This window comes from Carex rostrata, chromosome 20 (assembly GCF_964058835.1).
Source record: "Carex rostrata chromosome 20, lpCarRost1.2, whole genome shotgun sequence".
NCBI lineage: Eukaryota > Viridiplantae > Streptophyta > Magnoliopsida > Poales > Cyperaceae > Carex > Carex rostrata.
In genome coordinates, this window is record NC_135937.1 from 2,174,117 (window position 1) to 2,185,938 (window position 11,822).

Below are 11,822 nucleotides of genomic sequence, written 5' to 3' on the forward strand. Positions count from 1 at the left end.
TAAATTCTTGATATCTACATCACAAATACAAACAAATTGAAGTCATTGTCACCAAGGAAACACGCAAAAGCAAACTCTAGTTGGACCTTGCTAGCTAGCGGACGGTGCGACTACATCTTTACCTTTTAAGTCAGCGATCAAAACTTCTCAACCTTAACTTTACCTTTTAAAGTTAAGGGTGGGGACATTTATATATCTCTCCATATTTCCGTTTCCGCTACGGTACCATGGCAAGCTAGACAGTGCACTGGTACCGTATTTTCCTTCTACTATTACATTGCTCTTTGCGGTATCATAATATTTTCATGCCAGATATCAACATTTGGCTTTTAGGTGGTGCTGCGGTGAGTTGCACATAATTCACATTCCTTGAGGTTACCTGACTGAGTACAATTGAAACGGATGGTCCATGATCATTCTTTTAACTTGGCACGAATCTCAAAGCACAAATAATACTGCCCCCCTGTGCCATCCCGAATAGGCACCAACTAAGAGTAACTCTGGGTCTTCCGTTTCAATTGTGTTGAGCCAGGTACTTGGAAAGATACGGATCCGGGTTGCACATCCACTAGCTGCCAATTGAGCACTACCAATTTCTTTTGAAGGGAGAAGAGATACACTACCAATTTCCTACTATGTTTAAATGACATCCCCGATAGTTGACATAATGGTTCTCTAATTGAAGAAGTATAATTATAGAGCTTTCTATAACTTAGATAAACTTTTTATCTATATTGGTACAATTTGGAAATAAGTTAGTCAACAATCAAGTATCGATAAAAGTAACTAGTTAATCTTTCAATCTATTTGATAGATAATAATTAACTGATCATCATTTTCAAATTACACGAAATTCTACATATTATCTTTGTCGTGAAAAGTAAGTTATTATTAGTTTATATCCATATCTTCAAGTTATCTAGTCGCTCTTGAATCTTTCGCTGACATTTTAAAGCTTAATTTTAAGTTCATGTGATGCACACTTTGCCATTCTACATAAATTATATGTTCTACTACAACATATTCCTGTAGTATGAAATGACTATTCTGCAAAATAACAATTAAGTGTGCAGTTCTCCTAACATCAAATCATTATGACTTTAATTTTTGCTTGCTACTGGTTTCAAGTTTGTAGTAGAATTATAAAAGAAATTAAGACAACATGCAACAAATTTATGACCAAGCGATTAACGGATGACTAATAAGTAATGAAAACGCCCTGTTTCTTTCAAACATATTATTCTCTAACAGTAGGAATAGCTGTTGGGTTCATATGATATTCTAATAGTCTGATAACTTGTAAAGGGAAAGAAATCGGTTCTTTTGGAACCTGTTTTGTCTCATTCAACCGTTGATTTTTGTCAAGATTCGTGCATGGAAATTGTTTGAATAGTTGGATGGGGAAAAGCTGGTTCATGTTATTCCAAAAGAATAACAGTAGATTCGTACTCCATGTAATGTAAGGTGACTATGATCTATTTCAAATTTCCAGATAAATTGTCGTAAATTCAGCTGACCCTGAAGTAATTAGGTTTTCTATCATAAATATAAATTTCATCTTGTTGGGATTGCTACATTGATAAAAAGATCGTAAATGTTAGATCAAAATGATTCAACCAAGTAATTACTAATTCAAGAGGAATTCTCAGCTAGTATAACTAAATGAGAAGATAAATATTCATTGACATAGAAATCATATGTTCATTACTTCTACCGTTAATATAACAAATTGCAAAATTTGGAATCTAAAAGAAGAAAAGAGGTACTTGTTTTATACATATTAAGAGGAAATTGAAAAAACCTGGAATCCCATCAAAAACAGTGTTTCCTCTTTTTTTTTTTCTTTTTTTTTTATGACAGAGATGTGCACTTGTATAGTTGTATCCCACTAATCGCTTTTTTTTTTTTTTTTCCTTTATCTGTTGTCAACCATATGCACTTAGGTGCCACCTATTGCAGAAGTGAGTAAAATTCAAAAAAGACGGTCTTTGAACTCCTTTTTTCTTAGTTGTTCTCTTTCCATTGAAGCAAAAGTGAAAAAGAAGACAAACATGATAGAGAAGCAACTTTTTATTTGGAGAAGGTTAATAATCTTTGAAAAAGATGGGAGTAATCAATTCTCGGAACGAACTTAATATAGTTGACTTGTTAATCATGAAAAAAACAACGTTTTCCACCTTTGTCGGGATCCAAATCTGCTGTTATTCTAGGGAGAATAGCTGTGTGGTGCTCTCCATTTGTGTGTCTATCTTTCTCTTGTAAAAAGGAGGAGAGAAAAATAGAAGAGAGAGAAAAGAGAGAGAAAGAAGAGAAAGAGAAGAGCACGGATAGCAGAGATTTTGAATAGCAGCAGATCTCATTTCCCTTTGTCGAGTCTTTCTAAGTCAAGATAGGCGGAAACATGGGAAATTGAACAATAGAGAAAATTATATGGTTGTGTTGATGAAAACTAGCTAAAAAGCAGAAGATGGACCAGCTTAGATATATCCTCACAAAATACTGAAATTGGCAACCTGCCTATATTATAAAACCTTCTCAATTCTCATAGCCCTTTCAAACAATTTTAAAAAATAAATCAAACACGAAACTTGGACAAAAGGAAACTAGGAAAGTGGGACATACATAAGAACATCAGAACATCTGAACATGCCATTAATTAATTGTAAAAAGTTTAAGGATCACAATGGAAATTTTTTAACATCAAGGACCGAGATATAAAAAAGTAAGAGACAAGGCCCGTTCTATAAGGTAATTATGTACTCGTCTCTTTAATGTTTATGACTCAAGATGATCCTTTCAGACACTATTATGTCCATCTAGAGTCCAGACAATGTTGCAGTTGCACCATTGACTTTATGATATTTTTTTTCGTTTCTTCCACTGGCCTCCAAAAATCTAGCATCCTTTCTTTAAGTCATGTGATTTTTCGGTTGAAGTGTTGTCAGTGATTTGGTTGAATTCTTTGGCGTTTAATAGTAACAATCAATGAATTGAGACTAATTGCTTAATTATGTGATGGGCCACAAGGAAGAGCATGTGCACCAATCTTAATTATAATGTTTTTATTTTTAGTTCAATCAGACATTGTCAATGTTCTATGTGCACATTATTTTCTCGTTTTTCTTTCTTTATTTCATTTGATTGCCGCATATACAAGGGCGAAACTAGACCTTCAAACTATGAGAGTCAAACTTGAATGACGGTTAAGCATATAAAAATTATACTACGAATGTGAGTTAATTTAACAGTTCTATAATATATTTTACTAAATTATATAGAAATTTGTCAATAAATGCAAAATTTCTGAAAATAAATAAGAGTCAATTGACCCCATTTACACTTAGTAACTCCGCCTCTGCGTATATACTTCATCTTTGGTGCAAGAAGCAACATGTGAAAATTCTCCTTGCTTTTACTTGAATTATAGAACTTTATTCATTGATTTAAGATTTGCTGGTTGTATTTTTCAACATGAATTGAAAACCAAATTTCATAAATTAATTATTCTAATATAAATACTAAGATTTTAACCTATATATCATCTCTCATATATAATTCTATTGCTGATTTATATTTATGCTGCAGGTCTCGTTAATTTAATGTAAGTAATATTTGTCCTATATATACTAAATTTTAAAAAAAAAAGGGCGGTTGAGCATTTATATATAGATTTCAACAGAAAGACGAGTATAATAATTGTTATGGCTAACTTGAAAAGTATTGACTTTTAAGCCTGGCAGCAGCGTGCATGTGAGTGTTGATATGACATGAACCAAACAAATCTAATTTCCATGTATAAAGGAAGAATGGCGAAAATATGCATGTATTGAAACTTCACAAAGCCCAAAGGAAGTGCCGTGCCAACTAGGTTTGAATTTGAAACTTCACTAGAATCCGAAATTTTTAAGACATCAAACCTAACTACAAATTAATCCAGAATATCATTGACGATAAGGTCAAAAACAGATTGACGAATTTGGCCGTTTAAAAGTTTTCAAAAGAGCCAAGAGTTTTTTTTATGGGCACACATGGGACTCATGCTCTACCAAACCACTCACTCACTCACTTATAAACAATAATTACTTTGAATTAACCAATATAAGGGTTCAAATGCTCCATTGTTTTCTACCTCAATCGTACTCTAATATTTTTATCTTCAATTTTAAAGTTCAAACAAATGATCTGAACCGCTCAACATGATATTCATGTTAAAATATACTTAGAGATCAAATTTTTTATTTTTTATATATATTTTTATTTTTAAAGATAAGGTAAAAATCACTTTTTTTTCACGAAATTGTGGACTATTTAAAAACAATTATTTTGTACTTATTTTAAAAAATAGTAAAAAAAAATTTCAAAAAATATAAAGATATTGGAATACGATTGGGCCGTATGAAGCAATGAAGTATATTTGATCCCTCCTCATATTTAATCAAAATAAATAATTGCTGACCATATAATATGTTTTAAAATCCACATAACAAATGTGCAATATAATTAAGTATTATAGTTGTTATTACTTGTTTACTTTCATGTATAAATTAATTTTAATTAACGGATAAGAGTGGACAATTAGATGGATATACAGCAGATTGATAGACAGCTCATATTTTATTTTATTTTATTTTATTTTTGATTGTTAGCTCATATTTTATTTACTATTAAAAAAAGAGCAAAAGAAAAATTAAAAAGCTTGCAGTTGTACATTGATATGTACCTTTTATCACAATAACACTTTTACAAGCTAGCGTGGCATAAGATTATTGAGCATTAAAAAGCTACCTCCGATAACACAATTGGCGTGATAAGGGCATATCAGTAAAAACTAAAAACAAACAACTTTCACAGGTGTAGTTCATAAAATCTTTCTGATGAACTTTTTGTTAGTCTAATCCTTCACCAAAAGTGATTTAAGCAAATGGAAAAGGGTCAATCGAGTGGGCCCATTTTGTCCGGGAAGGGGTGTGGGCCACACGTGGAGCGGCCCAGTACTTCAGGCGCGAATGGGATAACAAAAGCAACCGAATCTCATAATGAAAACAAAACGAGAAAGAAGGAAACAAAATCAATTGCGTAGTTCATGCATGCACAATGTACATCCTCCCCATCCCCCTTGGTCGAGGTGGGTCGAGGCCCTCGTGTCCGCTCGTGAACCAACGACCGACACGTGTGCTGCTGCGGCCGGTGTGTACAGAAACCCCGGATTTATTTCGTACGGTTATGAATTAAATTGTTTTTTTTTTTTTTTATCAAACTATCAATATATCACGTATGGCAGTATGGGACATGATATTTACTTTTTGGTGAGCTTGTTTAGTAGTATGAATATTAATATGTGAGTCGTAGATAAAAATAAATTGCGGCACCCACTGCCGGAACTAGATAAGGTACTAAAATTTAAAGAGGAGAATTTCAAATTCTACATGTTTTCATATCTCATCATGTCTTATATTTAATATTTTTATTTTCAAAATCTAAATTGTTGATTTGAACTGCTTAACATGATATCTATATTAAAATATAAAATATGCTTGGAAGACCAAAATTTATAATTTCTGAAATTTTTTACTAGTTTTTTAGATAGATACAAAATCACTATTTTTGAATAGTCCAAAAACAATGATTTTGTATCTATCTTAAAAAAATAGTAAAAAAATTTCAAAAATTATAAAATTTGATCTCTAGGCATGTTTTAGTATGAATATTGTATTGAGCGGTTCGGATTGACATTTTGAACTTTGAAAACAAAAATATTAAACGTGAGGTATAATGAGGTATGAAAAGCATGAGGTGTTCGAATCCTCAAATTTAAAATGACCAATATATTGTTGGTGGGAATTGAACTCAACCTCTCCACAACCACAGAGTAAGCTCTAACCACTAGTTTAAAGTAAACATGTCATATTTTATGAGGGGAGTTAGGTTATATAAAAAGTTCTAAAAAAATAAAATTTAATTAAATTTCAATATACATAATAATTTTTTTTAAAATCATAGGATGACTTAGCACCTATATGAGTGAATATAGATCACCGCTTAGGATAAGGGACATTGCCCATGGCGATTAAGCCTCTTCCAACTTCTCGCCTCTTTCTCTTTGCTCTACTTAATTTGTCAATATGTATGAATAGGTATTTCCAAGTGGATCTAACTATCACTTTTGATGTGAATCTGGTTGCTGCTCTCACTTCGATATCGTCTCATCTCTTTTACCATTCTGGGAGATTTCTCTCCAAGTCTAGTAATTTATTTTTTCTTCTTTTCTTTGGCAATAAAATAGTAGATGGAACGAGTTGTACATATAGTTACTTATATTATATGTTTGTTGTTGTTGTTGTGTTGGTTGTTTCCTTGTGTCCCGCCTGTTCTTCTTTTCCCCTCTTGCTCTAATAAATTTTTCTGGCTCCAAACCTAACGGCTCTTCATCTTTGTCCTGGTTCAATTAATTCAGTTTCTAGTTCAGTTTTGTTCAGTGCATTCTAGGTTGCACACTTTTATGAGCGATGACTATCCTGGTTTGATTCAGTTTCGGTTTGGACATTTTCAGTGCATTCTTGGTTGTGCACAAGGAAGAGTTCGATTCAGTATAATCCGCTAGAAGGAACAAGACAAATATGTCTATAATGGAAACAATAACTAGGCCCCTATTATTACAATCAAGGATAATCAAATTTGTATCTACATGATACACATACATGTGTGTATTTATTTGTTTACAGCTAAATACTTTTAAAATATTTATTGTCTCACATCATGTAACATCTAGTTTGTAAAAAAAAAAAAATTAATGCAATCCCCTAGGAATTTTTAATTAAAAAAATGTGAGTTATTGTGTATTTTTATTATTGTATTACTATTATAGTTAAACTAAAATATTAATACTCAAACATCTTATCGATCACAAGTAAATATTTTTTTCAAGCATGATTAGATTTAAACCCACAAAAGAATAGTGAAAAGAGCTTATGTACACAAATATAAAACATGATCCCTACAAGAATTTACATATGTTGATTAAATTGGACGTTCAGATTGACAATTTTAATCTCAATACTCTACCGATCAGTGACAGTGACATGCATATTATCATAAACTCATCCATGTTCACTTTATTTCAATTTAAAAGTAGTTACAAGCACAAAAATAAAATCAGATGCTCAGCTGAATTTATTTTAACAAAACTACTAGAGTAGTGATTGTTGTCATAATTTTTCGTTGGCTTAAACTAATTTTACTTTGGCTTATGTCTTGGTTCAATGTATTTTCCGAAATTTTTAAAAATAACATTTATCAAAAAAAAAAAAAAACCACTGATTCTGAAAAATTCAAATTTTGACATGACCACATTCCTAAAATGTGGATCCACTAACTGGGGACCACATCTAAGGAATACGAACTATTAATGAGTCCGATGTAGCCCTTTTTTTCTTTTTTCTTTTTTCTTCTCCCAAAAGTTGCGGCCCAATTTTTTTATTATAATATTTTTAATACAAAATTTAGGGCTGCAGTTAACAGTTAAATCGATTAATTATTATTTATATTATTTATGTTTTGGTTATTTTTCACCGAAGACTCTAGAAGTTTATTCACCGCTCTAAATTAATTTTTATTACAAAGAAGTCCAATTAGATATATATTATGAGGAGGGATCGGATGACACCCTTTTTTGGTGACATCGAATAACATCGTGCATTTTCAAAGTTTTCAAAATCCAAACAGTCGATCCAAACCGTTCAACATAATGGATATGTTAAAATGTGCTTGCAGATCAAATTTTATATTTTTTGGAATTTTTTTACTATTTATTAAGTATTTAACAAAATCGCTATATTCAGTCCGTTAAATTTTTGTACCCATCTTAATAAATAGTAAAAAAATTTAGAAAAATGCAAAATTTGATCTGCAAACACATTTTAACATATCCATCAAGTTAAACGATTTGGATCGACTGTTTGCACTTTGAAAATGCATGGTGTCATCCGATGTCACCAAAAAAGGGTGTCATCCGATCCCTCCTCATATATTATTTTATTTTGTAATTATTTTTCACCGAAAACTCTAAAAATTTATTCGCCGATAATTCTAAATTAATTTTTATTATAAAGAAGTCTAATTAGATATATATTATTTCACTTTGTGGTTATTTTTCACCGAAGATCCTACAAGTATAATCGCCGATAGCCCTAATTTAATTTTTATTACAAAGAAGTTCAATTAAACTAAATTATTTTATTTTATGGTTATTTTTCACCGAAGACCCTAGAATTTTATTCGCCGATATCCCTAGAAGTTTAATTTAGGGCTATCGGTGATTAAACTTCGATGAAAAATAACCATAAAATAAAATAATTTAGTTTAATTGGACTTCTTTGTAATAAAAATATATTTTATGTAATATATTTAACTGTTAAATGCAGCCGCCATATGTTCCGTTTAAAAAAATATTATAATAAAAGTTTGGGTCGCAATTGTTTGGGATTTGGGAGAAGAAAAAAATAGAAAAAAAAAAAGGGGGCGCTAGCAAATGTGGACCTCATTAATGGTTCATATTTTTTAGATGCAGCCTCCAGATAATGGGTCCGTATTTTGGTGCCGCGATCATATCAAAATTCGAATTTTTTAGAATCTGTGGTTTTTTGATCTATTTTTTTTATTATGGTATTTTTAAAATTTTCGGGTGTATTTTAATATCAATATATATGTTTAATGTAAATATGATTGCTTATTTTGAGGTAACATATAGGTCCAAATTTAGAAAAATTCAGTCCCATACTCTGCTGGTTGGGAGGGCGTTTCTTCTAGAATAAAGACAAAAAGGCTATGGATTGTTTACCAAGAAAATAGCATGCAGCTCACAATTACTCTATGGTTGAAAATAATTTTATAGTATGCATTTGGCATAGGATAATTAATCATACTATATTTTCTGAAATCATTTGGTAATTTTGAATTGATCTCGCTAATTGCTTATACGATTTGCGCATGAAGTGCATTAATTTGTGTAGGTGATCGTGAATTGCACAGTATATTTATTTATTAGGTTTGTAATGCCGCAATTAACGATTTTATTTATTGAGATATTAGACTACAAGAATGTGCCACTGTCTGCAAATTAAAATAAGTGTTTTTTGCTGTATTTTTGCGAATACTTTTATTGATAATGTTGATACTTTCATATATAAATAATTCTTTTTTGTCAGTACATCATCGCAAATAGTTAATTTTTATTCTCGCGAATAGTGATATATTTTTGTATTTTTTTTTAACAGAATAGCCAGGAACGGATTTATATATAGTGATAATGGATAGATAGTTGTCTTCTTTTTAATTTTAAACGGTCTAATTGAGGTTTAAAAGAAAATAGTTATGTATTTTTTTGGATTATTATCTATTCTTGTTAAAGTCCAATAAATTATTCTAGCCCAACAATTTTTTTTTTTCGCAACCGCCAACACAAATCGCTAATAGTGCTGATCTTCTCGAATAATTGCTGAAGCAAATTCGAATTTCTAATTTGCAAACGAAGAAGAAAACAATGAACTGAAAATAAGAGCAATGCCGGTTAGAGATAAGCCACTCTAGATAAAATTTATACTCTTCTGATTATTTTTTTGTCTATTCCTATCAAAATTTTAAATCCGCCCCCTGACAATAGCAAATTTACAATTTTAGAAATTTCAGAAATTCTAAATCCCAACAATCTTTTACCTATATGTTACTTTTCATTTATTTATCATCTCTATAATTTCATAAACATTATATAATTGGAAAGCATAAATACTGCAAAAAATACAATTAATATCAACTGATCATTAGTGCAATAACAAAATAATCAGAGATAAATATACATTTCGTTATATTAAAGCATTATATGAATATAGTAAGACTAATATAAAAAAAAGTCTCAGCTTAAAAAAAGACAATTTAAAATATATTTTACTTTTCCCGAATAATTACTTTTTATTCTGTCCAGGTATAATAGGCTGTTCATTTCCAATTTGAGTTTGTTTGCTTGTGAGTTGTGATCATCCATTATTTCAATATTTAAATCTTCTATATTTACTTTCTTTTCTAATTCTCTCTCTATATATCAGTCCAGTCCTCCATAAAAACCCCACGCGTCCTCCCACTTCTCTTGCATGCACCTCCAAGCCATCCCCACCTTCCATCCCATCCTCTTGCATATCAATGGTGGCGCCTAACATGTACAATGCCTACCCGCGCGGAACAATGGCAGTTAAAGCCCACAATTCTCACCTCCGTACTTATAACAGGTACTAATTAATGAACTTTCTCACCATCCCATCGATCTCTTGCATATCACTCCCTCATTTTTTATCTCTTTACAATCTGATCACCAGCTTTTACCAATCTTTTTCTTCTCTCTTTTGCATAGATCAGAAGACATGACTACCAACTTTGCTCTTAACACAAACGAGGGGTCAAAGAAAAGAGCCAGAGAAGTGTTATGCGAAATGAACTTTCGTGTCAATAAAGAAATTCTTGAAACTCATCAGATAGTGCTCCAATGTGTAAGATAAATGTTTTACGGTTTAAATTGTATTTTTTTTTTTGTGACCTTGTTCAATCTTGAGTTAAAGTTTCATTTTTATTTTTCAGATCGAGAAGTTTAGAATAGAGATGTCAGAGCTGTTGCGGCAGAGGATAAATAACATTTATATGGTAACTAGAAGTGAAATTTCAAAAAAATTAAAGATGAAAGATGAAGAGAGGGACATAATAGTCCAAATAAATAAAAATTTGGAAGAGAGAATTTATAATCTAGCCTCAGAAGCTAACCAATGGCGCAATACGGCGGAATTAAATGTGTTAGAAGCTAATAAACTCCGTTCCAATCTCCACGAAGTTTTGGCAAACATAAGAGAAGAGAGAGCCGATCAACAAATACCCGAGGCCGAGTCGTGTTGTAGTGGTGGAGAGAAAGAGAAACAACAAGAGCTTAAGACTAGTTTATGCTTACATTGCCGAGAAAAGGTTGCTTCTGTGATCCTCTTGCCGTGTAAACACCTATGTCTTTGCAACTCGTGTGAGGTTGATCCAACGGTGGTGATGTGCCCGCGTTGTGGGGCCGACCGGACTGGAGATATCAAGGTTAACTTGCATTAAAAGCTTTTGTTTATTTTTTGTTCTTAGTTTTGTGTGGTTGAAAAATATTTACAATCTTAAATATATGTTATACTTTTCTTATTATTCGTTTGTTTTCTTACTTTTTTTTGTGCTATATATTCGAGTAAAATCTATATTTCATAAGATTTGGTAAACAAGAACGTACGTAGGTTTCTGTATATAACAAAAAAAATACAGCATAAAGTTTTAAAGCAGCAATGGAAAATGATCGACATCACGCGTTAAAAAATAGAGCGCTTAGTCAAAACAGAAGTTTTAAGGCTAATTAATCCAACTGTGATGCTTAAAATTTTCTGAAACTTAATTACCTTAATTCTTTCTTTTTTATTATTATTATTTTTTTTAGTGACTACCAAGTAGTTATAATTACATGCCAACTTCCTTACACCTAATTTAATTAACTTTAGTTGAACTTTATAAAATATTGTCATGTAAAAGCATATTTATTATTAAAATCACATATATTATTTCTTGCTCTCGCTACAAATTAAAAGTACTTTTTGTTATGAGGAATTATAAACACATTAATTACTTGAGGCCATTGTCTTATGGTCTTAATTTGTTAGACAAGAAAGATCGAAGAGAGATAAAGCCAAAGTATAATAATGTAATTAACTCCCCTGACTGATATACAGCATATATATTATTTGTTCAATTATACCTTTCAATCT

The 11,822-nt window shown here is 31.2% G+C and overlaps 1 protein-coding gene across 1 annotated transcript; it reads left to right on the forward strand.

Annotated features, from left to right (window-relative positions):
- Window positions 1–10,134: 10,134 nt before the first annotated feature.
- LOC144572681 (BOI-related E3 ubiquitin-protein ligase 1-like) lies at window positions 10,135–11,274 on the forward strand. Its single transcript, XM_078322344.1, has 3 exons — window positions 10,135–10,277; window positions 10,400–10,535; window positions 10,624–11,274. The coding sequence occupies exons 1-3, from the start codon at window positions 10,192–10,194 to the stop codon at window positions 11,128–11,130; spliced, it is 729 nt and encodes a 242-aa protein (XP_078178470.1). The 5' UTR covers window positions 10,135–10,191; the 3' UTR covers window positions 11,131–11,274.
- Window positions 11,275–11,822: the final 548 nt, after the last annotated feature.